The 27059-nt window shown below is 39.9% G+C and overlaps 1 protein-coding gene across 4 annotated transcripts in view; it reads left to right on the top strand.

The window, feature by feature from the left end:
* Positions 1-21664: 21664 nt before the first annotated feature.
* JAKMIP2 (janus kinase and microtubule interacting protein 2) overlaps positions 21665-27059 on the top strand; it is a 195731-nt gene continuing 190336 nt past the window's right edge. For all 4 annotated transcript variants that reach the window (XM_011931503.1, XM_011931502.1, XM_011931501.1 and 1 more), the window contains exon 1: positions 21665-22063. In XM_011931503.1, coding sequence (XP_011786893.1) covers positions 22061-22063 — 3 coding nt within the window. In that variant the 5' untranslated portion in view covers positions 21665-22060. The remainder of the gene's footprint in view (positions 22064-27059) is intronic.

Genomic DNA, 27059 nt, shown 5'->3' with positions numbered 1-27059 from the left:
AGTTTCCTATTGCTACTATAAAAAATTACCACACACTTAATGGCATTAAACAATACTATTTGATTCAGTTACAGTTCTGGAGGTCAGAAGTCTAAAATTATTTCATTGAACTAAAGTCAATGTCAGCAGTACTGGTTTCTACTGGAGTTGAGGGGAGAATCTGTCACCTTGCCTATTTCAGTTTCTAGTGGTCCACCTGTGTTCTTTGGATTGCCACTCCTGTTTTCATCTTCAAGTTCATCATTCCAGCCTCTACTTCTGTCATGTTACCTTCTCCTCTCCTGTAGTGGTACCTCCCTCCGACCGCCTCTTATAAGAACACTTGTGAACAGGCGCGGTGGCTCACGCCTGTAATCCTAGCACTTTGGGAGGCTAAAGCAGTCAGATTGCGTGAGCCCAGGAGTTCAAGATCAGCCTCAGCAACATGAAGAAACCCTATCTCTATGAAAAATATGAAAATTAGCCGGCCGTGGTGGCATGTGCCTGTAGTCTCAGCTACTCAGGAGACTAAGATGGGAGGATCGCTGGAGCCCAGAAGATGGAGGCTGCAGTGAGTCAAGATAGTGCCACTGCACTCCAGCCTGGGTGACAGAGCAAGACCCTGATTCAAAAAAATAAAAATAATAAAAATAAGAACACTTGTATCATTGGGACCACCCAGACAATCCAGTATATTCTCATCTCAAGATTCTTAGCTTAATTGTATATGCAAAATCTCTTTTGCTATACAATATAATACATTTACAGGTTTAGGGGATTACTAGGTAGACATATTGGGGCGTCACTTTCCAGCCTACCACAATTGGTGACCAATGAATGTATTCCATAGAAAACAAAGTGGGTCAATGGGCTGACACTCATTAAATGTACCGATCTTGCCATGTGCTCCATTATCCAGAAACACTTGGCTCTGCGGAGCATTAGAATGGCCTACTAAAGATGTAGTCATACTGCTTTCTGACTGAAAACACTCCCCAACCAGCCTGGAAAACATAGTGGAGCCCCTGTCTCTACAAAAATAAAAAAAACATAGTCGGGCATGGTGGTGCATGCCTGTAGTCTCAGCTACTTGGGAAGCTGGGCAAGAGGATCACTTTAACCCAGGAGGTCGAGGCTACAGTGAGCCACATGTGTTCCACTGTACTCCAGCCTGGGTGACAGGGCAAGACTCTATCTCAAAACAAACAAACACACACACACACACACACACACACACAAATAAACAAACAAAAACATCCTTCAAAGACAAAGATGTGATGCTGTCCTAAAGAATGTGGTATATTCTTTGAACCAGCAGTCAAAATATGATGCCTTTTTTTTAATGATTGCCAGATTTCACAGTTATGGAAATCAGGAGACAGAAGTATACTCAATGACCAGCTTGAAAAATTTCAATTTCCTGGCCCTATAAATTTAAGCTGTGCTTCTTTTAAGGTCTTAATTCCAAAAGGAGAACACTTCTACCACATGACGTGATGGTTTCACCCATCTGAAAGATAAGACTATCACTTGGCCTTTTGAGGAATCCTCATGTCACTGAAGCCACAGGCAAAATGAGGTGACTGATCTCTATTAAGGGAAAATACAATGTTCTCCACAATGGGACATAATTGACAACATATAGAACCCAAGAGATTCTCTGAAGTGCCTCCAATAATAAAAGTTAATGGAAAACTATAGCAACTCAACCAAGAGGACTACTAGAGGTTCAGACTCTTCAAGAACTAAAGTTTGAATTACATCACCAAGTAAAGAATATCAACCTGACAGACCAGGCACTGTGGCTCACGCCTGTAATTCCAGCACTTTGGGAGGCCAAGGTGGGAGGATCACAAGGCCAGAAGATCGAGACCATCCTAGCTAACACAGTGAAACCCCATCTCTACTAAAAATACAAAAACAAAATTAGCCAGGCATGGTGGCAGGCGCCTGCAGTCCCAGCTACTCAGGAGGCTGAGGCAGGAGAATGGCATGAACCTAGGAGGCAGAGCTTGCACTGAGCTGAGACGGCACCACTGCACTGCAGCCTGGGTGACAGAGCAAGACTCCATCTCAAAATAACAAATAATAATAATAATATCAACCTGATGAGGACCTGCTTGAGGTTAAAGGAAACATGATGCGAGGTGTGTTGACTCATGCCTGTAACCCCAGACATTGGGAGGCCAAGGCAGGAGGATGGCTTGAATGCATGAGTTCAAGACAAGCCTGGGCAACATGGCAAGAACTCTGTCTCTACAGAAATTTAAAAAAATAGCCAGGCATGGTGGTGCATGCTTGTGGTGTCAGTTACTTGGGAGACTGAGAGGGGAGGATGGCTTGAACCCAGTAGGCTGAGGTTACAGTGAGCTGTGTTGTTCACACCACTGCACTCTAGCCTGGGCAACAGAGTGAGACCCTATTTCAAAAAAAAAAATGGAAACATAGAATGAGCAGCAGAAGAGGGATTTGCAACTATCACTAGAAGCTGATGATCTGTTAACAAACAATCATAGAAGTGATGACTGCAGTTACGCATGATTTATTCCTTGCCTGTTATCCAATATTTGTGTATGTTAATCAGCTGTTTCCTTTTTCGTCTCTCCCTATCTTATCCTATTTTACATATAAAGTGGGATGATGGCTATTGTGCAATTTAGTATTTAAATTACAGAATATCCAGAGTGACAGCTTTTCTGTTTGTATGCAAAATCATTAATTATCTTAGGTAAAAGCACCACATTGTTGTGATTGTTGTTGAATGAAATTTAAATAAGGGTACAAGGGAGGCAAATGGACACTGTATAAGCAAGAGGTGAACTATGTTGACTATCTGTCTATTAATTGCCAGCTCTACCTCTACTCTATAGTACTCTTTTCTGAATAACTGGCAGAAATGGGAGCCTGAAAACCATTTTTTCCAGTTTTCACTGACACTGGAGGCTGAGAGAATATAGTATGAAAGAAGAGGAAAACCATTTGATTTTCGACTATTAATGGTACATCAAAATGTGGCAGCAACGTCAGTAGAAGTGTAATCTCCTGACTTTCTGCTCAGCTGCAGTGGTATGAATCCAACTGAAGAAGTAGCAGCAATGCATTCAGCAGCAGCAGCAGAAGCAGCAGCAGGATTATAAACTCCTGCATTTCCTGATCAGCTGTAGTGGTGGGGATTTAAGTGAAGGAGTAGCAGCAATGCATTCAGCAGCAGCGCAGGATTATAAACTCCTGCATTTCCTGATCAGCTGCAGTGGTGTGGATCCAGCTGTAGAAGCAGCAGTCATGCATTCAGCCGCAGCAGCGGGAAGATAAACTCCTAAATTTCCCGCTCAACTGCAGGGATGCAGTTTCAGCATCAACGGCAGCACCTCCAGCAGACAGAGGGCAAGGGCAGCTAAGCTTCAGTCCAGGTTCAGTCGCAGCTTCCAGTGTCTGTATAACACTCTTCTTTTTTTGTGTTCTTTCAGTGTTTCTGAGAGCACTGGAACCAATTGCATTAAATCCCTCTTTGCTTGAAATATTTAGAATGACCTCTGATTTCTGGGCTTGGCACTAACTGACATAGACATGAATCTCTCATTTATATAATGTGTAATAAACTATTTTCCAAGGTTGTTTGCTCTTTCTAGTCACCATTTTTCACCCTAGACGGGAATATTGTTTGGGAAATTGGGCTGACCATCTCACCTGGAGAAACAGTGATTCATAATGAAACAGCAGTCATGTGATCTTAGGCAAGTTAAAATTACCCTTCAGGGTAAGTGTCCTTAAAAGTGAAATAATGGGCGGGCGCGGTGGCTCAAGCCTGTAATCCCAGAACTTTGGGAGGCCGAGATGGGCGGATCACGAGGTCAGGAGATCGAGACCATCCTGGCTAACACGGTGAAACCCCGTCTCTACTAAAAAATACAAAAAACTAGCCGGGCGAGGTGGCGGGCGTCTGTAGTCCCAGCTACTCGGGAGGCTGAGGCAGGAGAATGGCGTAAACCCGGGAGGCGGAGCTTGCAGTGAGCTGAGATCTGGCCACTGCACTCCAGCCTGGGCGACAGAGCTAGACTCCATCTCAAAAAAAAAAAAAAAAAGTGAAATAATGAATATAAGCTTGCCCAAAGAATTAAAATAATTATGTAAACTGAAGTATGCAAATTATTTGCTTGTGAAATTAAACGGTTTAAGAAAAAAAGATGGAATCAATAGAAGTGAGGCTATCTGACTGCCATAAGGGATTGGATGTTTCTAACTACTCTCTTCTTTTGTTCCTCTTCTCTAACTTCTCTCTTTCTCTCTCTCTCAAAAACTTTCTCATTCTCCCTCTCCCACTATCTAATGAGACCTCTATTCCTCTAGAGTATTTTGCGCCTTTTTTTCTACTCATTTTCCCTCCCTGTCTCTCCTTTCCCAGAGAGACATAGTTCAGTGTCTCCCTCCCACGGTCAAGGTCACTGACAAGGTAGTCCCATTATCCCAACATCTGCATCTACAGCTAAAAACTTACTTTACCAGACATTATAAGCATGATCTGTATTAGTCTGTTTTCACACTGCTGACAAAGACATACAGAAGACTGGGAAGAAAAAGAGGTTTAATTGGATTTACAGTTCCACATGACTGGGGAGGCCTCAGAATCACGGCAGGAGGTGAAAGGCACTTCTTACGTGGCAGTGGCAAGAGAAAAATGAGGAAGAAGGAAAGCAGAAACCCCTGATAAACCCATCAGATCTTGTGAGACTTATTCACTATCATGAGAATAGCACAGTAAAGACTGGCCCTCATGATTCAATCACCTCCCCCTGAGTCCCTCCCACAATATGTGGGAATTCTGTGAGATACAATTCAATTTGATTTCGGTGGGGACACAGCCAAACCATATCATTATCTGTGCACATTCCCCTGCCATGTAAAGAATAGAAGTTCCAAAGTCTATAGAACTGCAATTCAAATGTAATTTAATTAACTTGGAATTATCACATATCATTTAATTAACTGGGATGAAGTACCAGGGATAGGTACTTAAATGCAAATCTGGGAAGCTCTGAAGGGGATGGTTAGGCAAGTTATAGGTCCAAGCTGAGGGTGACGAGTCAGAATTCTATCTGGAGATGAAGCTACTGTGTTGACGGATCCTAGAAAAGGAGCACCACTCCCCTTCTTTGCTCTGCTGAATTAGAATCCTCTCAAGGAAAGAAAAAAACAGGTGGAAAAAAGTAAAGAATGTGGTGGAACTCTAAGATAGTACAAAGAGGGGATGATAAGTCTGGAGAAGGAAGAAGAATGCCAATGATGCCTTCTCCTCATCCAGAGACTCTCTATCCCTACTGTTACTGCTAATGAGTGGTCCTTTGTGAGTCCAAAGGCATAGAGTGCCCAGATACTCAATCCTGCAGCAGCCTCCTCTATGGGACTGCTGCTGATTGCAAGCATAACTCAGCAAAGTGTCCTGATCATAGGAGATCCCTGGATTAACTGCTCCTTATGTTCAACAGATAAAATTCTAGACACAGTAGAATGGGAGAAACGGCCACTGCCCATTAAAAAAGAAAGCACAGCCATCAACAGAGGCAAGGACATGGTACTGGGAACTGGTGCCTATTGGCAACCCTGCTTACAGTGTAGAATGGTGATATAACAGAGCTTCTCAAGGGCCAGAGCAGAGGAACACGTAAGGCATGGGGAAGCAAGCATAAGCATCGGGGCAAGTCATCTTCAAGGAAAATATTGTCACTGTTCTCAAAGATATCATCCCTGTGGTACAGGTCTCCCTCGTTTCACATCTCTATTCCCAACATGTTTCCAAAGCCTGCCCCAGGGTAACATATGCAATTACTTCTCTGCATAAGTCCTGCTTTTCCCTATTGAGTCTGACCACATAAAGCTATAGTTCTACTGCAAGAGAAGGAAGCACATCTCTACAGATTGTGTCTTTAAGAACTAACATGAGTATTTCACCCATCTGACTAGGAAGGAGGAGGCTTATCAAGTGATAGCTTTAGAAATCTAGATAGAATTTTTCTCTCAAACATTCAGAGTCAAAGGCCAGAAGTTACTTACCTAATGTAAAGTACTTCCAATTAGACATACTGGAGAGAGACTTGTATCAATGATGTTAAGTTGTGAATGACAAAAGAGAAATAATTCAACCTCTTCTAAGGAACATGTGTGACACTCCCTTGGAGTGTCACCAAGCCAGGCTGGTACAGAGAGTGAGGCCTCCAAACCCCTAGGTAGCACTTGCTTTCTTGAGACAGCATTACCTGGGGATCAGTTTCAGATGGTAGGCAAAAAGTTAAGGAAGAGTTTGCCACTATGGCAGAATTAGTTTAGCAGTGGGAAGGTCTAATGTTTTGGTCTCAAGAGAGGAAACTGTGAATTTACCTAGAAGGGGTGAAGATATACCCAGCAGATAACTCTGCCTTTTCCTGTAAATTTACCTAGAAAGGGTGAAGTTTACCCAGCAGTTAACACTGCCCTTCCCACTATGGCCCATGTAACCTTGACAGCCCTGTATTGCCCAACACAAAGTTACTCCTAGAACACAGAAGACCTAGGCGGGAAGACCTGGTGGTGTTTATGATGTCCACTGTGGCCTTGCCACCAGCTAACCAGAATAAGAGAATTTTAGGGACTGCTCCTTTTTCTCTCTTCGAAAAGGAAAACAGAATATTGGGCATCGATGGAAACATCAGCCTCTGTCCTCCTTGACTTCTGATGTCTACCCTTGGACATCCACAAAATCCCAAGCTGTCTAATTCCCCTTGGAAATGAAAAAGTAGAGAGGGGTATGCACTTACGTTTCTCCTGCATAATGCCTCCACCACCTTATAGGAACCGGTTAAACATCCCCAGGACAATCATCAGCAATTGCCTTTGGATGCGTAAGGATTCCTAGAATCAGTTGCTCCCCCTGAACTTGGAGCGATCACTTTACGTGTAAGAAAATGAAAAGCACACAAATAGGGGCATTGAGGACAACATTGGCCAGAAAATGTAAGGTAAAGGACCCAGCAAAACAAAGAAGCATTCAGGTAGGATTTTCCGGGCTCAGATCATACTCACATCAAGGTCAAGGTCATTTTTAGTGTTCCCTTCCCTTCATCTCAGCTAAGGTCTGTAATTCTCACTGCCAAGTCCCAGGCTAATTTAGGCATACACTTGATGCCGCTTCTAAACCCTTATCTTTACCTGTTCACCTTGCTGTTTTCTCAATATTTGTGGCGGGATGTATCTGCTGTCTCAGGCAGACGAAGTTTAAGACATATACATTAGTCTTCCAGCTCAACTTAATTTAAATGGGTATGTCCTCCTTGCTGCACACAGGAGGATTTTGAATTGATAATCCAGGAACACTGGAGTCACTTTTCCTAGGATAGAGCTCTGCATTTATTTGCTCAAAGCAACTGGTAAAGAACGATGGATGAGCCAAGGTTTTCATTTCACCATATGGAATCAAAGGAGTTTGCATTCCTTGTTGCTATGTCTCTCAGTCTGTAGTCAACGGAAAATATATTTCATTAGAACAAGAGGGAGCTATTTAAATTACCTCTTTTGTGTTACTATTTATGTTAGATCACAAATTAATCTAGTCTTTGATATAAAATCTAATATTTCTAAAGCCATTATGTAAATACAAAATTACCAATTTTCAGTACTTAAACCAGGGATGGTGCATCTCTCCTAAAACATACGAGAATTTTCTTTTTATCAGAAATACTGGTTCTCAGGCCTTTGAGATTACTATAAATATGAATGGGAGACTCTGACTAAAAGGCTTCTTTTTAAAGATTTGCATAATGTTGTCTGGATGGTATTGTAGAACCTGGATCCTGCAATCTGCCCCTATCTTTAACTTGTTCCCACCGTGTTTGCTTGCCTTGACCTACTGGTTAGTCTTGCTCTCACTGCCATTTTCACTGGGGTCTTTCTTCCCATGTGCTTATTTGTAGGAAACTCTTCTGCATTCCAGACAACATAGTCTAAATGCTCTTTACTGCACCACACTTGAGGAATGCTCCTTTTAGCATGGACTGGTCTAAAAATTATATCAGTGCCAATGCAGTAAGATTTATAAGAGGATGGAAAACGCAAAGTCTGGTTGTTTTTATACTCTTTTACGTAAGTAGGCTCTACAAGACATTTGAACTATACTTTACTGAAAATAATTACATCAAAATTTGGTCAACAATGCAAATTGTTGCTGGACCAGGTCCAGTGCTAAGATGATACCCCAGGCATTCAAAAACTCAGCTGAGCACTCTTGTCACATACGTGCCATGAAGCAGGAGCTGCGGAGTCAAAGGGAGAAAGCATACATCTCAACTCTTCTAGCGCCTGCTTTACTTATTTACTCTTAACTCTGTGCATTTTCTTTACTCAGTCATTTATTGGTTGCCTTTATCTTCCTGGGGGAGTTAACCAATTACAGAAACAAAACTCTTATTTTATCTGATTAGAATCAGATTATGCATTTTGGTAGAAATACCTCAGAAGTGATGCTGTGTCCTTCTCAGTGCATGATGTTAAGAAGACACAGGGCAGGGGGGTGGCTCACGCCTGTAATCCCAGCACTTTGGGAGGCTGAGGCAGGTGGATCACCTGAGGTCGAGAGTTCAAGACCAGCTTGGCCAACATGATGAAACCCCGTCTTCACTAAAAATACAAAAATTAGCCAGGCGTGGTGGTGTGCACCTGTAGTCCCAGCTACTCAGGAGGCTAAGGCAGGAAAGTCACTCATCACTTGAAGCCAGGAGGCAGAGATTGCAGTGAGTCAAGATCATGCCACTACGTTCCAGCCTGGATGACAGAGTTAGATTTTGTCTCAAAAAAAAAGGAGAGACAGAGAGAGACAGGATGTCTGTTCATTCTACTCTTGGTGATGTTAACTTTGATCACTTGATTAGAGAGATAGAGTAGCCCCCTCTATCCCCTAATCCAGGGGATATGTTCCAACACCCTCAGTGGATGCCTAAAACTGCAGAAAGTACTGAACCCGATATATGGGCATACTTCAGAGATGTTACAGGTTTGCTCCAGACCACCACAATAAAGTGAATATCAAAATAAAGCAAGTCATATGAAGTTTTTTTGTTTCCCAGTGCATATAAAAGTTATGTTTACATTATACTATAGTCTATTAAGTGTGCAATAGCATTATGCCTTAAAAAAATGCATACCTTAATGTGGCAAGTTCTGCCTATAGCTTTTAAGAGAAGACAGGCTAAGTGTTTCCCAGTAAAGTTTGTCCATCTGCCCTAATGCATATGGGAGACATAAAAAGAAGGGTCAGCACAAATCAGAGTACAAATTCTAAGATAGACATGAACTCTTGTCTCAAAGACTGGTCCCTGATAATAAGCTTTGGATTACAGACACTTCCTCCAAGCATGTCTGCAGTGCTGAAAGGTGGCTCAATGAAAAAAAAAAATCTCCCTTTAAAGACTGCATCTTAAAATTTTGCCGCAAAGAAAATTTAGAGTGGAAATGGATCTTGGAGAGACGAGAATGTATATGATATAAAGCAAATAGTTCTATTATTCCTCTGTGGTCTGTCTTCAGTGAGATGATTCTTGGCCACCATAAAGGTCCCGTGAGAAGGCATGATCTGAAAAGATCCTGGCCTTGATGGTTAGACTTACAAAGTTCTGGGGACAGTATTGGGAGAGGCGAGACTCAGCATTTCATTGATTAACTTTTAATTGAACCAAAACTGGAGAAAAGAGTTAAATGAGATGTCTTCTAAAGTCTTTTCATTGGGGAAGAAAGGTGCAATTCTAGGTTCCAGTTGCAGTTCTCATCCACATCCAACTGCAATTCTCCAAAACTGAGGGTTTTACAGAAATCCTGATAACAGTCATGGAGCCACTTCTCTATTGAAGGTGTGTATGGAGGAGAGGACAGTAGGAATATCAGTGACACATTATTCACATACATGTTAAACGAAAAGGAGAGGAATAGCATTAGGATTCTCCTTTAGGTTTGGTCCCTCATACTAGTCCCTGGATTAATAAATTACTATGAGTTATCTTAATAAGACGTTACTAAGAATTATCATGTACTTGGAATTGTTAGGAATTGTTAGTCTCAATCATCATCATTTTCTCATCCTCTGTTTTTATACATGGGTTTGTCTGATCTGAGAATAGGGTGTCAAATAGAGGAAAGTATGAAGGTTGAGGACATTGAATGAAGCAAAGAATTAGTTTGTAATAGATTAGTTAAGGCTTAGATTTTTTAAAAATGGGAAGCACAAGAGATGTTAGTAGCCTAAGCCTGAAGCTGCTTTATCTTGGTGTCATACAATCTGCTTCTAAAATCTCATTTATAGCACCTTATTCAGAATAATCCGTGGAACAGAGGCTCAAAAAACAGAATTTAATATTTATTACAACCTTTTATTCAAGAAATAGGAAACATTGTTATTATGATCTATAAAAGGCCAGGCCTTTGACTTGGTCTAATTTCGTCACAGAGGCCATAATTAGGTATAAATTATTCTTTCTAAGTCTGATATCCCATACTTAAGTCTAGGACATGAAGACTTCTCCTTCAGGAAAGGCACATAAAACAAATGTACTCTTGTCTCCATACTTATGATCTCTGCGTAAAGTCAGACCCAGGCCATTTTCCAGAAAATTCCGGGAAATTGGGACATTGTATAATGCAAAGCACTTTCCTCTTCTGTGACTTCTCTATGCTATAATATCCCAGGGCCAAGACAGAAATGGTTGGAAAAATGGAGAAAATATTAGGAGATCCATTGCATCTGATTCACACTGTGTCTTAATTCTAATAATTAGATGTTTGAGCCAGATAGTCATTAGTCACACCATTGTATCAAAAGAAAGAATAAAAATACACTCCTGATTGTGAAGGCCAGCAAATCTGTAGAATTACAGTGGAATTTACATGATTCTCAATATGCTGTATCTTCTTTCGCTCTTATATTTAAAAAATTGTTCCATCTTACAAAGGCAGATCACAGCTTCTGAGAATCTGGGGGAAATAGTAATGAAGCCATGTAACCTATTCCTCCTTTCTGGGTCTCCACTTACTCAGTGACTATATGTAAACTAAGAAAGGATTGGAAATTGAGCTATTTGGAAATGCAGAAAGCAGTGACATTTTTCTCACTCAGTGTTAATTTGCTCCTAATGTAGTGACTTTGAAAGCCTCACCTAGAATAATATGGTAGACTGAAAGGGGAGAGTAAATTCACTATTCATGGCATTATTTCACACCAGACCTTTCAGGAGATAAGAAGATGGCATAATAACAGAACAGTTGACCGGACGCCGTGGCTCAAGCCCGTAATCCCAGCACTTTGGGAGGCTGAGGCGGGTGGATCATGAGGTCAGGAGATTGAGACCATCCTGGCTAACACAGTGAAACCCGTCTTTACTAAAAATACGATGAAAATTAGCCGGGCATGGTGGCATGCGCCTGCAGTCCCAGCTACTCAGGAGGCTGAGGCAGGAGAATTGCTTGAACCCGGGAAGCAGAGGTTGTAGTGAGCCAAGATCGCGCCATTGCACTCCAACCTGGGCGACAGAAAAAGACAATGTCGCAAAAACACATAAATAAAAATAACAGAAGAGTCTTGAATTTTACCACTGATACTCTGCTCCCATATTGAAAGAAGAGGATTCAAAACTCTGAAAAGGGCCTGGCCCAGTTTCCTACATCATAATATAAAATCTCCATATGCAAGGAGTTGGGATGATGTAAGTGACTCCAAGAGTTTCTCTGTGGTGTAAAGTCTGCTGATTCTCTGCGTTGCCCAAAAGCACAATCATCATAACTCTGTGGAGAACAATGACTACATAGTGTTAGGCTTTGCAAGAGGAGCTTCCACTGGAAGGGATCCTGGAGAAGCAGGGTCCGCAGAGTTTACAGTTCTATTGAACAGAGGAGAAGCATGAAGTTCTGAGCACTGAGCTGGGAAGGGCTCTGCCAGACAACTCTAGGCAAATCAAGGGGAATTTGTGAAGCAAACATTTCTCTCTTTTTCTTCCCGTTTCAAGAAACTCTCTTTTATGAAGACAAACCATAGGATTAACAGGAAATACAGGCATGAGCAAACTGTACAAGTAAAACCGTCTGTATTTTCTGCCAGTGTCCCACTGCGCTCTAATGTAGAGGCAATGAAGCACGAAAAGTAAAATGATAGGGATATAGCACGGTGCTGCGCTGTTTCTACAGCGTGCTCGGCTTACCTGTTCTCAAGGAAGATATGGAAGATTGGATAAGGAATTTAACAAGAACTATTTGAGTGGCTCACACCTATAATTCCAGCACTTTGGGAGGCCAAGACGGGAGGATCACTTAAGGCCAAGAGTTTGAGACCAGCGTAACCAACATAGTCAGACTCCATCTCTGTAAATTATTTGAAAACTAGCCAGGCACGGTGGTGCACGCCCTGTAGTCCCAGTTACTTTGGAAGCTGAGGCAGGAGGATTGCTGCAGTGAGTTGTGATTGTGCCACTGCATTCCAGCCTGGGTGACAGAGAATGACCCTGTCTTTAAAAACAAAAAAACAAAAACCCAACTATTTGCTATGTAACCTCGTATCTCAAACCCTGATTCATCTGGATGAATGAAGGAGCTATTCACACTGAAAGACCACATTCCTGCTGCATATATTCCCTAACTGCCCTCCACATCTTCCACTTCAATGTGTCTCTTAAAGTCCCCAAGAGGTTTGTTATATGAGCTCAAGAATCAGTGTATCAGCCTCTGGCCTCTGCATGTAAGGACCTGCCCTTCATCAGCACCACTAAGCATGCAGCTGCTGTTGCTTCTCAAGCACCTCACACATGGTCTGCTGGGCATCCCGTCATCCTGCAGGAGTCCTCATATCCTCCATGGCACAGTGGTCGTCATGTTCACCCAGGCCACCAATGTCCCCAGTCCTTGTCAGATCAAAATTCTTAGCAGTCTCTTTCAAGGTAAAGATAATTCACTCTCACCTCTAATTTATGCTCTCTTAGAGAAGGAGAAAGCTCTTTCCTCTGTATGTTAACATTTGTGAGTGAGGTAGGAACAATCCTCTTCACCTTCTTCTAGAAGAGTTGTCAAAGCAGGATCTCTTGGGCCCCAGTGTGTGTATGTGTTAAGTAGAAGGGATCTTTCAGTTTCCACACAGAGTACAGCATGCCTCACACCCCTAGTGTCACTCGGTCAAGAGTGGCTCAGGGTCCGGTGCGTAGTCTACCTGAAAGCATTGTTTTCATCCATTCTCCTTTTTTGCTTTCTATATCTTGGTTATGTATCTCTTTGTTATAAATGTATAGCTGTAAGATGGAAGGATATTGTGAGAGATGAAGACATCGCTGAAACAAGAACTCTAATATCTAACTTTGGCCATATTGTGATTCAGCAGATGGGTTTAAAACACAATCTGGCAAGACCAAGGAAAGTTAGGAGAAAGGGTATGAAACTGTATTTCTCCGACTTCAGGATCAGATAATAGTGTCCTTAATATCCAGTGTGAGGTCTTTCACAGGTATAAGAGACAAATATTCATCAATCTGTTGATTCAGGTGATACCAAGGCTGACTATCATGACCTCAAAAAGTCAACCTTTGGCTTAGTTTATTCAAGGTCATAAATTAGATCAATCGTATGTATAAAATTTTATCTCAAGCTTGAAGTCCAAGTGAGTTGTACAAGTAAACCTGTTCTTGTCCTCTTATTTGTACATTTTCTATAAAAATCTAATTTCTCAAATGTACTTTGGGTCAGTTTTAACACCTCATTAATTAATTAATAAAGTTATTGACATGGGTTCATTTTGTATTTGCCTAAGGATCTTGGTATTGCCATTTTGAGAATTATACTTCAGCCAGAGTTAAGAGTTTAATAGATTCATTTGAGAAATGGATTGGAGTTTTATTAAGAATTGAGAAATGTATTAGAAGGAGAAATGGATGGTGAGAAACAAGAAGGAATTTGGACTTAGGGTAAAAGAGGTTTACAAGAGTTAATATGAGGAAATCTGCTGCCCTGAAGTCTAAATCCTTCTCTCTTAGCTTGGCCCTGCCTTTCTTCCAAAGCCTTCATTCAGGATTAAACCCACTAGTTTCAGGCATCTCAGGAGAAAGACCTTCAGCTTGTAGCAGTAGCTAAAGCCAAGGACATGTTAAGCAAAACGTCCCATGAGGAGGCAGTGGGGCAGTGAGCAGACACAGAGATCTCAGAGATTAGCTCACAAGGTTTTGTGTCCTTGGCAGGGAAAAGAAAAAGAAAAAAAAACCAACAACACAAAACACAAAACTCAAACTCCTTCATTGTGCATTTTTCTAACATGGAAGTGTTGGCTCCCAATTTCACACTTCGGATCAACCGTAAGAATGAAATCAAATAGTAATAAAATGCAAATACAGGATATAAATATTTAAAGGAAGCTGGCTCATAAACATGTGAGACAGATCACAAAATCTGTAAGTGCCACATTCCGGCAACCCTTTTGTCCATCAGTCTCTCTGTACCTGGCATGTCTTTCAAAGGAAAATAAGTACTTAGCTGTTTGAGGTACCTAAAAGATTATTTGGGGGTCTTGAGGTGGGAGGTATTAGGAAAAATGTTCAAACACTTGGGGTCCTGTAGGAAAAGACTAGGGCCCTCAAGGCTTTCATAAGGAAGATTCAGATCTGGGGGAGGGCATTATATGATAGAACAGGTGGAATTAAAGAGACCCTTCTACATGCCAGACGTGTGCTCAGGCCTTTACAAACATAATTCATTTAAATCTCCACTTAATAGCAAAGGCAATTATTATCCTGGCCTCATAGATGAGGACAATGAGGCACAGAAGATATAGTTACAAGGTCGCATGTTTAGAAGGTAACAGGATCAGGCGTGTGATCGAGGAAGAGGCCAAGCTAGCTGTGGGAGAAAACGCATTCTGAGTAGATAGAGGAAGGCCATTTCCTATTGGCAACCCACCTCCAAGGTCTTTGGGAACATTTGGAATGAAAATCCAGGGCCTCACCTGCCCTTTTTAGCCAAGTTGCTTTCATTGCAGCAGCGTAAGTTCAGTGATGGTTTGCCTGATCCACTGACAAGTTGCTTATGCCTAATTCTCAAAAGCACTAAACCTGGGGAGGCATGAAGAGGAGTCCCACAAGTTGAACATTTAGAACACCTTAAGTTTCCCCACATTTTCCCAGAGCCAGAGCTCTGAGGCCTTTCCTCATTGCAGAAGGTGATAACTGAACCTTGACTGTGTATCCTTTCAAATGAAAGAAGCTAGTTGTCTACTTAAAAGTAATCCTTGACACCTCCCTCTCCCTCAACCCCAACATCCAAACCCTCAGCAATCCCCAGAATTCTACCTCTAAAATGTATTTGAAACAGTCCAGTTTTCTCCATATCGACCCTAATCTAACAAGTATCATCTCTGGCTTAGATTATTGTAGTATGCTAACTGCATCCACTTTCACCCACCACCAGTTCATTCCCACCATGCTTTAACCCAAATTTAAATTCTGCAATGGCTGTTCATTGCAATTAAGAAACTCCAATGAACTTACAGTGGGCTTCAAGGTGCTGAATAATTTGACCCCTGCCCACCTTCCAAACTTCCCCTCATGCCAGTTTCACCCTTGCTCACCGTATTTCAGCCTTCAAAAGTATTTCTCATTCCTAACTTTTTCTTCAGAGCTCATCCATCCACTTGAAACTCTCTTTTCTCAGCTCTTACATGATTGGCATAATTCAAATGTCATTTCTCAGTTCGAATGTCACTCCTCAGTGAGTCACTCCCGTTTCCCCTACCCTCAGTGCTTCTTCATCCTTTCTTTCCTTGCTTCATAGTACTTGTGAAAATTTGCTACTATTTTAGTGGTTTGATTTTTGTTCTTTGGCTATCCCACACGTTTGACTCTAAGCTCCACAGGGGAAAAGCTATGTCTGTTTTTTCTCTGTGCTATGATGGGTTTATTGTACTCTCTGGCTCGTGTTCTCTACTCCCAGTGATGTAATAAGACATTTTGAGTTCCTAAGCACTGTAAAAATTATGAAAATTATGGTGCTTCCCATAAATGACTAAAAATAAAAGCTAAAGTTATGATAAAACCTATACATATACTGAAATTAAACTGGCTTTTACTTGTAGAATTGCTGATTGTAACATCTTGGAAAAGGTCATTGAAACAGAATTTTTCTCATTTCTTTGGTGTCCCTGATTTTTTGGTAACCTAAGCCCATATATTATCTGCCATGGTAATATATAACTGTCCAGGACCTGAAAGGGAAAAAACTGCTTCTCATTTCAGCCTCAGAGCAAAAGTTTGTATTATCATCTAAATCTCACTTAATAAATCTGAAATGGAGCAGTAGTTACCGTGAGCATCATACTTCTTTTTTTCTACTGTTAGAAGAATTAATCCTTTGGCCTGTTTTCATTCATTCTTATCTCATACAGCTTGTCAGTTCCATAGCTATTGACAAGCCCAAATCCCCTTAGTAAATTAACAGAAGAAAAATGGAAGAAAGAAGTTCTGTGTTTACATGTGTTGGGAGATGGAGAAGGCAGATTTTTTTGACAAACATGTAGGTGGCACATAATAGGTGCCATGTTCTGTGCTAGGTATTAGGATTAAACAACAGTTGACCAGCATGCCATGTTCTTTCACGTATCAGGATCTACATGCATATTCCAAGTCACCTGCTCCCATTTCACCCCACAATCTCTCCAGTAATATCTTCCCTGGGATTCCAAACTACATTATACTTTTATTTTATCTGCTGTCAGAGCTGCCTGATTTTCCCTATTGTAGTGCCCAACATAATTTATTTTAAGTAATTATATAAGCTCTCTTTCCTCTTAGACCATAAGCTCCATGAGGGGAGTTCTAATGTTACCTGGGTCACAGCTACATCTTTGGTACCTAGTAACAGCACACAATAGCAACTAACAATAAACATCTCTTAGATTAAGTAACAATAAATGAATGGATGAACTTTAACCTTGACATCAAAGGCCTTGCACTAAAATAAGAAGGAAAGACAAATAAAAGAATATTTACCATTCACCATGTAAGTGTAGTTAGGATGTGTCACAGTACAATGGGAACCCTAGCTTCAATGCTAACCCTCCTATCAGTGAAGATACCCTGAAGGAGTTAATGGATACATTTTAAAGGTTGAAGAGTTGAGGCAACAAAGGAACCTCAAGAGGAAATAAACTAAACAAACACAAAAGTGTCTACTTGCTATGCAGGAAGTCATCTGTAAGAACATCGGCCATAAGAGTGTAGAGTTCATAGGAGAGTTCTTCTAATATATTTGCTTACTGATACTATTGATAAAGGATATACAATGAGTTCAGAATGAGATCCTTATTCTCAGCAAACTCAAGAAGATCCTTACTGCTTACATTTAATGTTCTCTGTAAATGTATAATATATTAATAATCTCTTATAAAGAAGGCAGGGGATAAACAACAGTCACTTATGAATGCCTTTGTTTTTGTCCCCTTTTTGGGGAAATCAGGCTTTTGACTAAGTGTGACATAAGCATCTCCAGAATTCCTCATTATGTCTTGATAGCTGGTCTGCAGCCGTAACAGCAAGCTTTTAGAATAACCCCAAGTGATCTGAGTGCTTTGGAAACATCTAGAAAAATGTGCTAGGCATAACCATAGCTAATAAAATTGTATTTATAACAATGATGATATGATTTATCATTTATTACATGCCAGGTACTCCTTAATATTTTGCACACATAAACTTAAAAAACGACTCAATGGGACCAAAGACTTCCAACAACCCTGGGAATGAGTCTGGAGTCACTGAACTCACTCGAGGCTTCATATGAGATAGCAACCACAGCCAACTGTTTACAGCCTCATGAGAGGCTTTGAGCCAGAAGCTCTGAGCTAAGCCACTCCCAGATTTCTGCCCCACAAACACGATGAGATAATAAATGATGTTTCAAGGTGCAAACCAATCCCACAGAACAATAATTCAGTGGGGTAGGTATTGCCATCATGTCCTACAGATAAAGAAACTGAGCCATGGAGAAATAAAGCAACTTGTCCAAGGTCACTCAGAAAAGAAATGGTAAAGCCTGTACTCAATCCAGGAAGTCTGTCTCCAGAGCCCACACTTTGCAGCTTCCTCCCATTATGCTGTGGTATCTCCTGAAATTTTAATGCCACTTTTGGAGGCAAGACCAATACCCTGTACTTTTTCAGACATCTCATAGAATTCAGAAGTCAAAGTTGGAAAAGTCCCAGGAGAGGCAGACAGTTTGGTCACAATTAGTACTATTGACCAAGAAGCTCTTAGAAGAAAATCAGTGTTGCCCAAAGAACACCATGCCTACCCACTGAGACATGTTAGATGACTTTGAACATACCTCAGCAAACATTTTTACTTTCATAACTGTGTAGTTTTAAAACCTGTGCCAGATAAACATTATGTTAACATGCATGTGTGCTAAATAAGGTAATTAGTATAATTATCTAAGTAATTAGAGAAATATCAACAATATATCTGAACAAATGATACTATATGTATTATTATATAGTTATATATATATAAATTATAGAGCCATGATTCAATGCAGAAAGTTATTCTTTTATTTATTTTCTGGTTTATTCTTCAACAAATATTTATCGAGCACCTAATATGTCCCAGACACCACTCACAAACAAACATAGAAATAAAAATCCCTGCCCTCTCATAGTTTACGTCTGATAGGGAGAAACAAGTAAAGAAATTTAATAGCACAAAAAAAGCAGTATATTACTAATATATAATATAGTACACATTATAGTATAGCATACTACATTAAGCAATGTTATATTATAATATACTGTATTATATTATCATATAGTATATTATTAATGTTAATTTTCTATACAGTTATATAGAAAAATAGTGCATGGTAAGAGACGAGATGGTAATAGAGAGGTGTGAGTTTTAATCTTTCTTTTTAAATTAAAAATTACTATAAATAAAGCTGAAGTCTTTGTTTTACTAAAAAAATTAAGAATTTGTTTTCATTTCCTTCCCATGGGTCCATTATCTTTACCATGACAACTTTCATTTATGTTTTGCTGAAGTCACAGAAACATTTCATTTAAAAATGAATACATAGCAAATCAGGTAAATCATAATTAAAATAAATAAGGGAAAACTATTAATAAATAATGATAACAGTGCTGCCTGGATCTGACCAAAAACAAATGAGTAAGTTGTATTTGAATGGTTAAATTGGAGACTTCTTCAAATAGGAAACACCAAACTTTTCTCTCACCAGTTGACCCTTGACCAATTGTTTTATGTCAATGGGAGGAAAGGAAAAAACTAGAATCACTCACCCCTAGTCATTTAGCTCCTAGCACTAAGGATGAACCATATGGTTATAGTTTATTAACTATAACCATAGTTAATAAAATTAACTGCTTAATTAACTAGACAATGTGGAGGGTTCTGTCATCTAGCGTGTCACAACTTCTACAGCCTGCAGCTTCCTGGTCTGCTTACTTATAAGACCATCTCTGCAGAGAAAGCAGAAGATAAAATACAGGAATACTAAAAGAAGTGAGATGATCCCATCCCATTCCTTTATGTTACACGTTACACCTAGGTGATGCTGACTTGGAAGTGTTTGCAGGTTGTGTGGCTGCCAAGGCTTTGACAGAAGACAGGGGATACTAGCTGCACAAAGGAGGTTGCAGGCTTTCCCACCAAGTGGATGGAAAGCCAGTGTCAAATGCTGGGGAAGTGCTGCAACTCTTTCCCTCATCACCTAGTTATCTTCAAGCTGGTTTTATTAGAAGAAGCCCCTGACATCAAGAATGACACTATGCAGGAAAAAGTCCTTCTCATGTTTTAATATTAGTTACTTACAAATGAGTAACAACTAACTGTAGCTACATTTATTGAACATTTCCTATCTGCTAAACACTGCACATTTTACACACATCATCTAGTTTAATTTTTGTAATGACTCATGAGGTTCTGTGGTTATAGAAGAAATATAGATTTGAGGAAGTTAATAAATACTTTCCAAATTATACCTGTAGTAAATACTGGCACTAGGAATGGAGCCTAGGTCGTCTGACTCTAGAACTTGTGTTAATTCCATTTGAACCTGTAAATAACTCTGTGGATTAAGAACAAAGATTATTTCCATTTTATGGAGGAGTGGCAGAAACGTGTAGTGGTTAGGAGAGCAAATGTAAGTGTTAGAAGAGTCCATTTTGGGGAGGCCGAGGTGGGTGGATCACGAGGTCAGAAGATCGAGACCATCCCGGCTAACACGGTGAAACTCCGTCTCTACTAAAACATACAAAAACAAAACAAAACAAAACAAAAAAAACTAGCTGGGCAAGGTGGCGGGCGCCTGTAGTCCCAGCTACTCGGGAGGCTGAGGCAGGAGAATGGCCTGAACCCAGGAGGCGGAGCTTGCAGTGAGCAAAGATCGTACCACTGCACTCCAGCTTGGGCGACAGAGCGAGACTCCGTCTCAAAAAAAAAAAAAAAAAAAAAAAGAAGAATCCATTTTGATTCTGGCTCTGTTATTTATCAGTTGTGAATTTGGGAAATGTATCTAACTCCTCTGAGATTTGCAATGTCCTCAAATATCAAGATATAGAGAACACTTAATCTCTTAGGGCCTCTCTGTCTTTGCCATCATCATCATAGTTATTACGTATTTTGGGTTTTCTCACCTTAATTTTTTCTCCTACCTGAAATTGCCATGTTATTCCCCTTATACCCTTAGATTAAGAGGTGGCTACAATGTACTACTATGCCGCTAATAGTAAATATTTATTGTACACTTACTACATGCCAAAAGCTTTTAGCGCATTATCTCATTCAATCTTTACAACCCCTGCACGAGATAAATACGGGTGTCATCTACAATTATGGTTAGAAACAGAACTCGCCTAAAACTGGACATTGCTGACTTCACTTCCCCTTTTCCTGCCCACCACCCTGACTGCCAACTGACTTCGGAACTCCAAAGGGGCATCCATGAAAACGACAGGAATTGCCTGCAGGAAATTGAATGCTCCAGGAGTTTGACTCAAAAAAGACTGGGAACTGTTCACCAACTGGTGCTACCGAGAATAGTGGTTGTTGAAAGGAATTTCGGTCTCTGTCCCAACTTACTTTTCCTCAGGGAAGCGTCAATTTCCTCCAAGTCCTCTTCAGAAGGGTAGCTGGAAAAACAGTGAAACCAAGTAACTTACCTGAAAACAAGCCGGGAGTAGTGCAAAGGAATCAACCAGATTCTTAATCTATTACAAAGTCCAGCCACTCCGTTTGCTTTCTGACAACCTTGTTGCCTGGTATTGAGTAAAAGATGCTCTAAAGGACGAACACGTTTGGAAGTAATAATAATCTGCTGTTATGCGACATAATTTTCTCCACATTTGTTATTATTTTTCTGATAATAAGTTTCATACATTTTATTGGAAAACCACAGAAAATGCAAAAAATAGCTAAGCTGTTACGTATGTTTCGATCTAGATTTCAATTAAATTTTAATTATTCTCTCCCCCTGCCTAGCCACCCTTGCCCCATTTTTTAAAAGACCTGGAGTCCAGGGTAGGAGAGATCAAGAGCATCCCAGAGGTCAGCAGCACATATTCTCTCTCCCCTCCAGACCCTGCAGCTTGCTTCGCCCATCTCCCCTCCCCCTTAGCTTGGTCGCTTATCATTGGTCATTGCCATGGCAACCAGCAGCTGCCGGGCCAGCAGCCTCTACCGCAGCAGGGGTGGGGCACTGGGGGAGGGGGAGAGAGAGAGGAGGAGCCAGAGGAGGTGTCTGCTGCAAGTTCCTGGCTGCTTCCGAGCTCACCCCATCCTCCGAGAGGGAGGAGGCCCAACTGGTGATGCTGCTGCTGCTGCCGCCGCCGCCGCCTCTGTTGCTGATACTTTAGCGGGGCTGGAAGGGTGGTTCCTGTTCGCACTATCGCCAACCAGAGACAGAGAGGAAAAAAAAAAAAAAAAAAAAACCGGCAGCCGCTGCTGATGTTGGGTTCGGAGGCTGCATCCGACTTGGTCATAAGGAAAATGGATTCAGTTTGCATCTCTCCCTCCTTTAAACAGCTTCTCCGGGTCTCAGCATGGTGAGTAGGAAACAGTAGGGCTCCCTTCTTGGTTTAGCGTGTTATTATTTGACCTGTGTATACATTTCTGGCCTGAACTTGAACAATGACTCCCGTGCCTCAGACTAGAAGGGGGAGATGTGGAGACAGAGATGAGGATGGAGGGAGAAGAACGTTGCCAGGAAGAGAGAAGTGAGAAGGCAACCTCTTGTGTTTTTTTTTTTTTTTTTTTAAAAAAAAGGTGTTCTGATTTTATCTCTAACTGGCTCAGAATGCAGACTGAGCCACTTGGTGCCTTTTTTCCCTAAGCTTAGCAACAGCATCAGGGGTTGGAAAAAGAGCTAACAACAAGAAGAGAGTGTTATTGAAAGGAATCATTTCATTTGCAGCTCTCACATACAGGGTTGGGCCTTCTTCAGAAATACATTTGGTGTCTCACAAGCTTCTCAGACTCATTATAAGGTGGTTTTGCTTATTTTATTGATTGCTTAGAGAAAGTGGCCCCAGAATTTGACATTTTATTTTGTACTCTTGTTGAGAAATCATTTGCAAGACCCAGTTTTATTTTATACGTAGATTTGATTGTGAACTTACACATGTATATCTTATGGATATATATATCATATATACACATGTTACGTAGCATTTATATTGCATTTATGAAGCATATTTATATGTAGGGTGTGCTTTGCAGTCATTTTTATGGTTTAGATATGTCCTTGCATGCCTGGAAGTACTTGCATGTTTTTGAAACTATGCTTCTGGTTTATATTATTATTCATTGGCTTTATTTGGATTAATGTGAAATTTACTCTGGTTATTGTCTCTTAGTTTCATTGTGACCAATTGGAACAGATGCCTATGATTTGATCTGTGTCATAGAACTAGATGCAAATTTGTAGCCTGCCTCTTTATTTTTAATTGGGTTTGTGGGGGATGATATTGAGGACTCCGAATTTACAATGATGGGAAAGGGAGGTGGCTTGTGGTATTATTTTGTGTCTAGCATCTTCCCAAATCAATGTTGAAGCAAATCAGTTTTCTTGAAATGCCACCCCAACCTTTTCATGTTTGTGCCTTGTGTCCCAGGAAGCACAGCTGAGCTGGCAGGTGAAATGCATTCATTTTATTTAATAGTGCTGCTATCTGCTGTTCATTCCTTCAGTATCCAGGAACCATTTTACAGTTCTTTCAAATGTTGTATTAAGGGTCTCCTTCTGTAAGTAAGAAAGTAGGAAAGTAGGATTGTTTTGAAAATCTAGGTATTCCCAAGCACCCTAGCCCAGCCGTTTCCAAATTAGTCTGCTTATACAATGAAATGAAACCAGGGAGTGAGCAAAGCTGAACGGGAGAATGTGTGGCTTGTAGCTGAATTGGGTGGTGGGGAGCTATTGTAATTTACAAATGCTTACTGGGATCTGCTTGACCTTTTATTATGTCAAAGCTTTAAGGCAGCTCAGGAGACTAAAGATCCCTGAGATGAGGAGGTTCCATTCCCACCCAGGATAATGGATTTCATTGAATTAAAGCCAGAAAAAAATATGTAGGTAAAGTGTATTAGTAGTATTACATTTACCACATGGGCTATTATAGTTTTATCCATTAGTCTCTTCCCTAACAATATCATTGTCAGTACAGACATTTTTTACAATATAAAATGACAACTATTTGGGGCTTTAGTCTGGCATCTGATTCTACATACTCCCCCCACATTTATAATTTTCACATGTATTTGAATCGGGTTTATAGTTTAATTTGTCTGAGAATAATTGTTCTATTTGGCTTATACATGAGAAGGGCCCTTGGGGACTTAATTGTGCATGTCCTCATAGCATGTCATATATTATAGATCCACAGCTTTGTAAACTCATGCTACTTTGTGCCTAATTGTAACAACTATATGAAATAGGGCAAGAAAAGAGGTACTGGGCTTGTATGTTATAACAAATTGTATAACACATTGTATCCTGAATCTTTTAGCGATAACACTTGACTTCCAAAAATCAAAATGTTAGATATGTCTATAGTACACTTAAAAAATTAAGATTTGTCCTAGTTGACCCCATTTCATGCAATGAAAGCAGATATCCTGGGGCTTTGTTTTTGTTTCTTTCTTGTTGAGTTTTCATTTGGAGGTGGTTTTATAGGCAAAGTTGGTACAGTTTGAACAGAGGCAAATCCCTTAGGTCATGTGCTTAAAACTCCTTGTGGATAGCCTGTTTCAGCTATGTGTCAGCTATTACCCTGATGGAAATACAAGTCTAGCTTTTGACCCCACTCTTTAAGACAATTATATGGCCTTTGCTAAGGGGCCGCCGAAAAGTGAAGTGTGTTTCAAGCACTAGAAGTTGAACTCTCTGCGGAAAGATTTTTAAAAGCTAGGATTCATATGTAACAAACCTGCACGTTGTGCACATGTACCCTAGAACATAAAGTAGAATAATAAATAAATAAATAAATCAGCTAGGATTATTTCATTTGGAGAAGGGAACAATGAAATATGACAATCATTTGTTTCAGATAAACTGAGCATGGGGCATAAGCATAGGACATTGCTTGTTGCTATTTTTTAAAACCTCAAATGTGGTCAATGGGCTTCAACTTTATGAAGAATTATGAAGATTAGAAATATAAAAATGTAGAAGTTCCTCATAGTAAGTGTGAGTAGTCAACTGGCTAATCAAATAAAGCAATGTACTCTTCTCTCGTCAAAACCTCCAAAAGTATGACCTAGATATGTGTTTATCTAGGATGGACTAGATTTCCTTGTCAAGAACTTCTCTTGCTTTTTCTAGAGTGAGTCATTTATTTAAGAGAGTACATTAGTTGTTTAAGATGAGGCACTTCTAGATTATAACAGTAAGACTCCATTTTGTGGTTGGCTTCTAAATTACAGTATCTAGGTATTTGTAAAGAAATCAACTGATCATCTTCCTAGAGAAATTTACATGTAATCCTGCCAAAATTCAGGAAACTAAACATTTATCTTTTCATAAGAGCCCTTCTTTCTCAGCAACTTTATGGAGCGTGATGTCAAATACCTATATTAAAATTATCTCATATTGTATAGTTAACCTTGAAAAATGTAATGTGTTATTTAATGGGGTCTTTATACAAAATAATTCAAGAATCATCAGTTGTTTTTTTTAAAAAAACAAATTATATGAAAGATATATACAAATTAATGCTTAAATGTGCTGTTTAACAAACTGATCTTCCACTCAAACACTATCTTAAAAATGTCATTCATATTAGAATATTAAGGTTAAATATTTTGATTGGTATGTAAGCCTTTAGTAAAACTTGTTTTAATTAAGACACACACTAATTAATTTCTCACTTTGTAATAGGATGTTTCTCATTTTGAGTGACATCAGAACATGTTTTGATTTTATGTACCTGCTGCAAGTCCACTTCAGGATGACTTAGACAATATTTGGAGAGTGAAACAGTTTCCTACATTTCTTTTTGGTTCATGAAAAGTCAATACTTTGGTTCTCATGGTTGGAGCTTATTGTGGAAGTTTTAATATAAATAACGCAATGGTGGTCTTTTATTGAAAGAAATGCGTTCGGTTTATACTTGGTTGTTACTCTGTGAAGTGTGTTACAGTCCCCTCTGTTTACACATTCCACTATTATTCTATCAAGGGAAAATGTGCTTTCAAACAGGATAAATTAATCAATTGACTAACAACTATTTGTAGAGCTTTCATATGCCTAGCAGAATTTGCATATGCTTGCAAGAAAGAATTTCCTTGGAGAATATAAGATATACACCCATGAAACAGTTAGTGTTGGAAACAATATAGTTGTAATTAGTACATCACTTCACCGTATATCAATACAAGTTTTTATAATTCTGTCATTTTTCCATTCTTTTTCATTTTATATTCTATCAATTTCAATTTATATTCTATCATTTCAATTCTATCATATCAGCAAAGCTAGGGTCATAACAATTCTTTAAAGTAAGTGGAAACAGATTCAGGGAGGGTAGACTTGTCCAAATTTGTGTTTGATAAATGGTGTAACAGGCTGGATCCTTAGTCTCATGAGTACAAACTACCATAGTAGAAAGGTAGCAAATTATCTTACCAATTTGAATCTTAATTGGTAAGACAATTTTTTTTTTTTTTTTGAGACGGAGTCTCGCTCTGTCACCCAGGCTGGAGTGCAGTGGCCGGATCTCAGCTCATTGCAAGCTCCCTCTCCCGGGTTTACGCCATTCTCCTGCCTCAGCCTCCCGAGTAGCTGGGACCACAGGCGCCCGCCACCTCACCTGGCTAGTTTTTTGTATTTTTTAGTAGAGACAGGGTTTCACCGGGTTAGCCAGGATGGTCTCGATCTCCTGACCTTGTGATCCGCCCCTCTCGGCCTCCCAAAGTTCTGGGATTACAGGCTTGAGCCACCGCGCCCGGCCCCGACAATTCAATTTACTAATCTGTGTTGTGTGGCTCATTTTATTTGAATATTTCAGGTACCAAAATGTGTTCTTTGGCCATATCGAATTGCCGAATACACTAACTATGTGCATAGGGTATCAGGCAAACAAACAAAAAACGAAAACAAAACAAAACAAACAAAATGGCTCACACACACAGAAAAGTATTTTAGAGAAAATCTAGGCTTCTTGATATATCAGAAAAACCTAGAAGCATTTGTTTGGGTGAAAATCAGAACTTTGTTGGACTGCTATGCATTTATTTTATAGATAAATATTGTTTTTATTTTTAATGACATAGAGTTTGGGAGGTGACCATTGTTTTCTGTGTTTAGGATCAGATTAAACTTCCTGTAGGTCCTGAATCTCGAAAAAGGTTATGCCACCTCCTACCTATATGTCCTCATTATCTCTCCACCTACACATTCTTAAAAGTAAAAATGATATTGTTATAAAATAAGTGTACATCAGTTCAACGACTTTCTGATATTTTCTCTGAACAAATGCTCCTACATTTTTCTGAAATATCAAAAATATTTATTTGTTTTTCATATATTCTAATTTTCTGGTGTAT

Source organism: Colobus angolensis, unplaced genomic scaffold (assembly GCF_000951035.1).
Source record: "Colobus angolensis palliatus isolate OR3802 unplaced genomic scaffold, Cang.pa_1.0 Scaffold90, whole genome shotgun sequence".
In the NCBI taxonomy this organism is placed as follows: Eukaryota; Metazoa; Chordata; class Mammalia; order Primates; family Cercopithecidae; genus Colobus; species Colobus angolensis.
The sequence above is the reverse complement of the archived record's forward strand: the minus strand, read 5'-3'. Positions and strand labels throughout refer to the sequence as shown.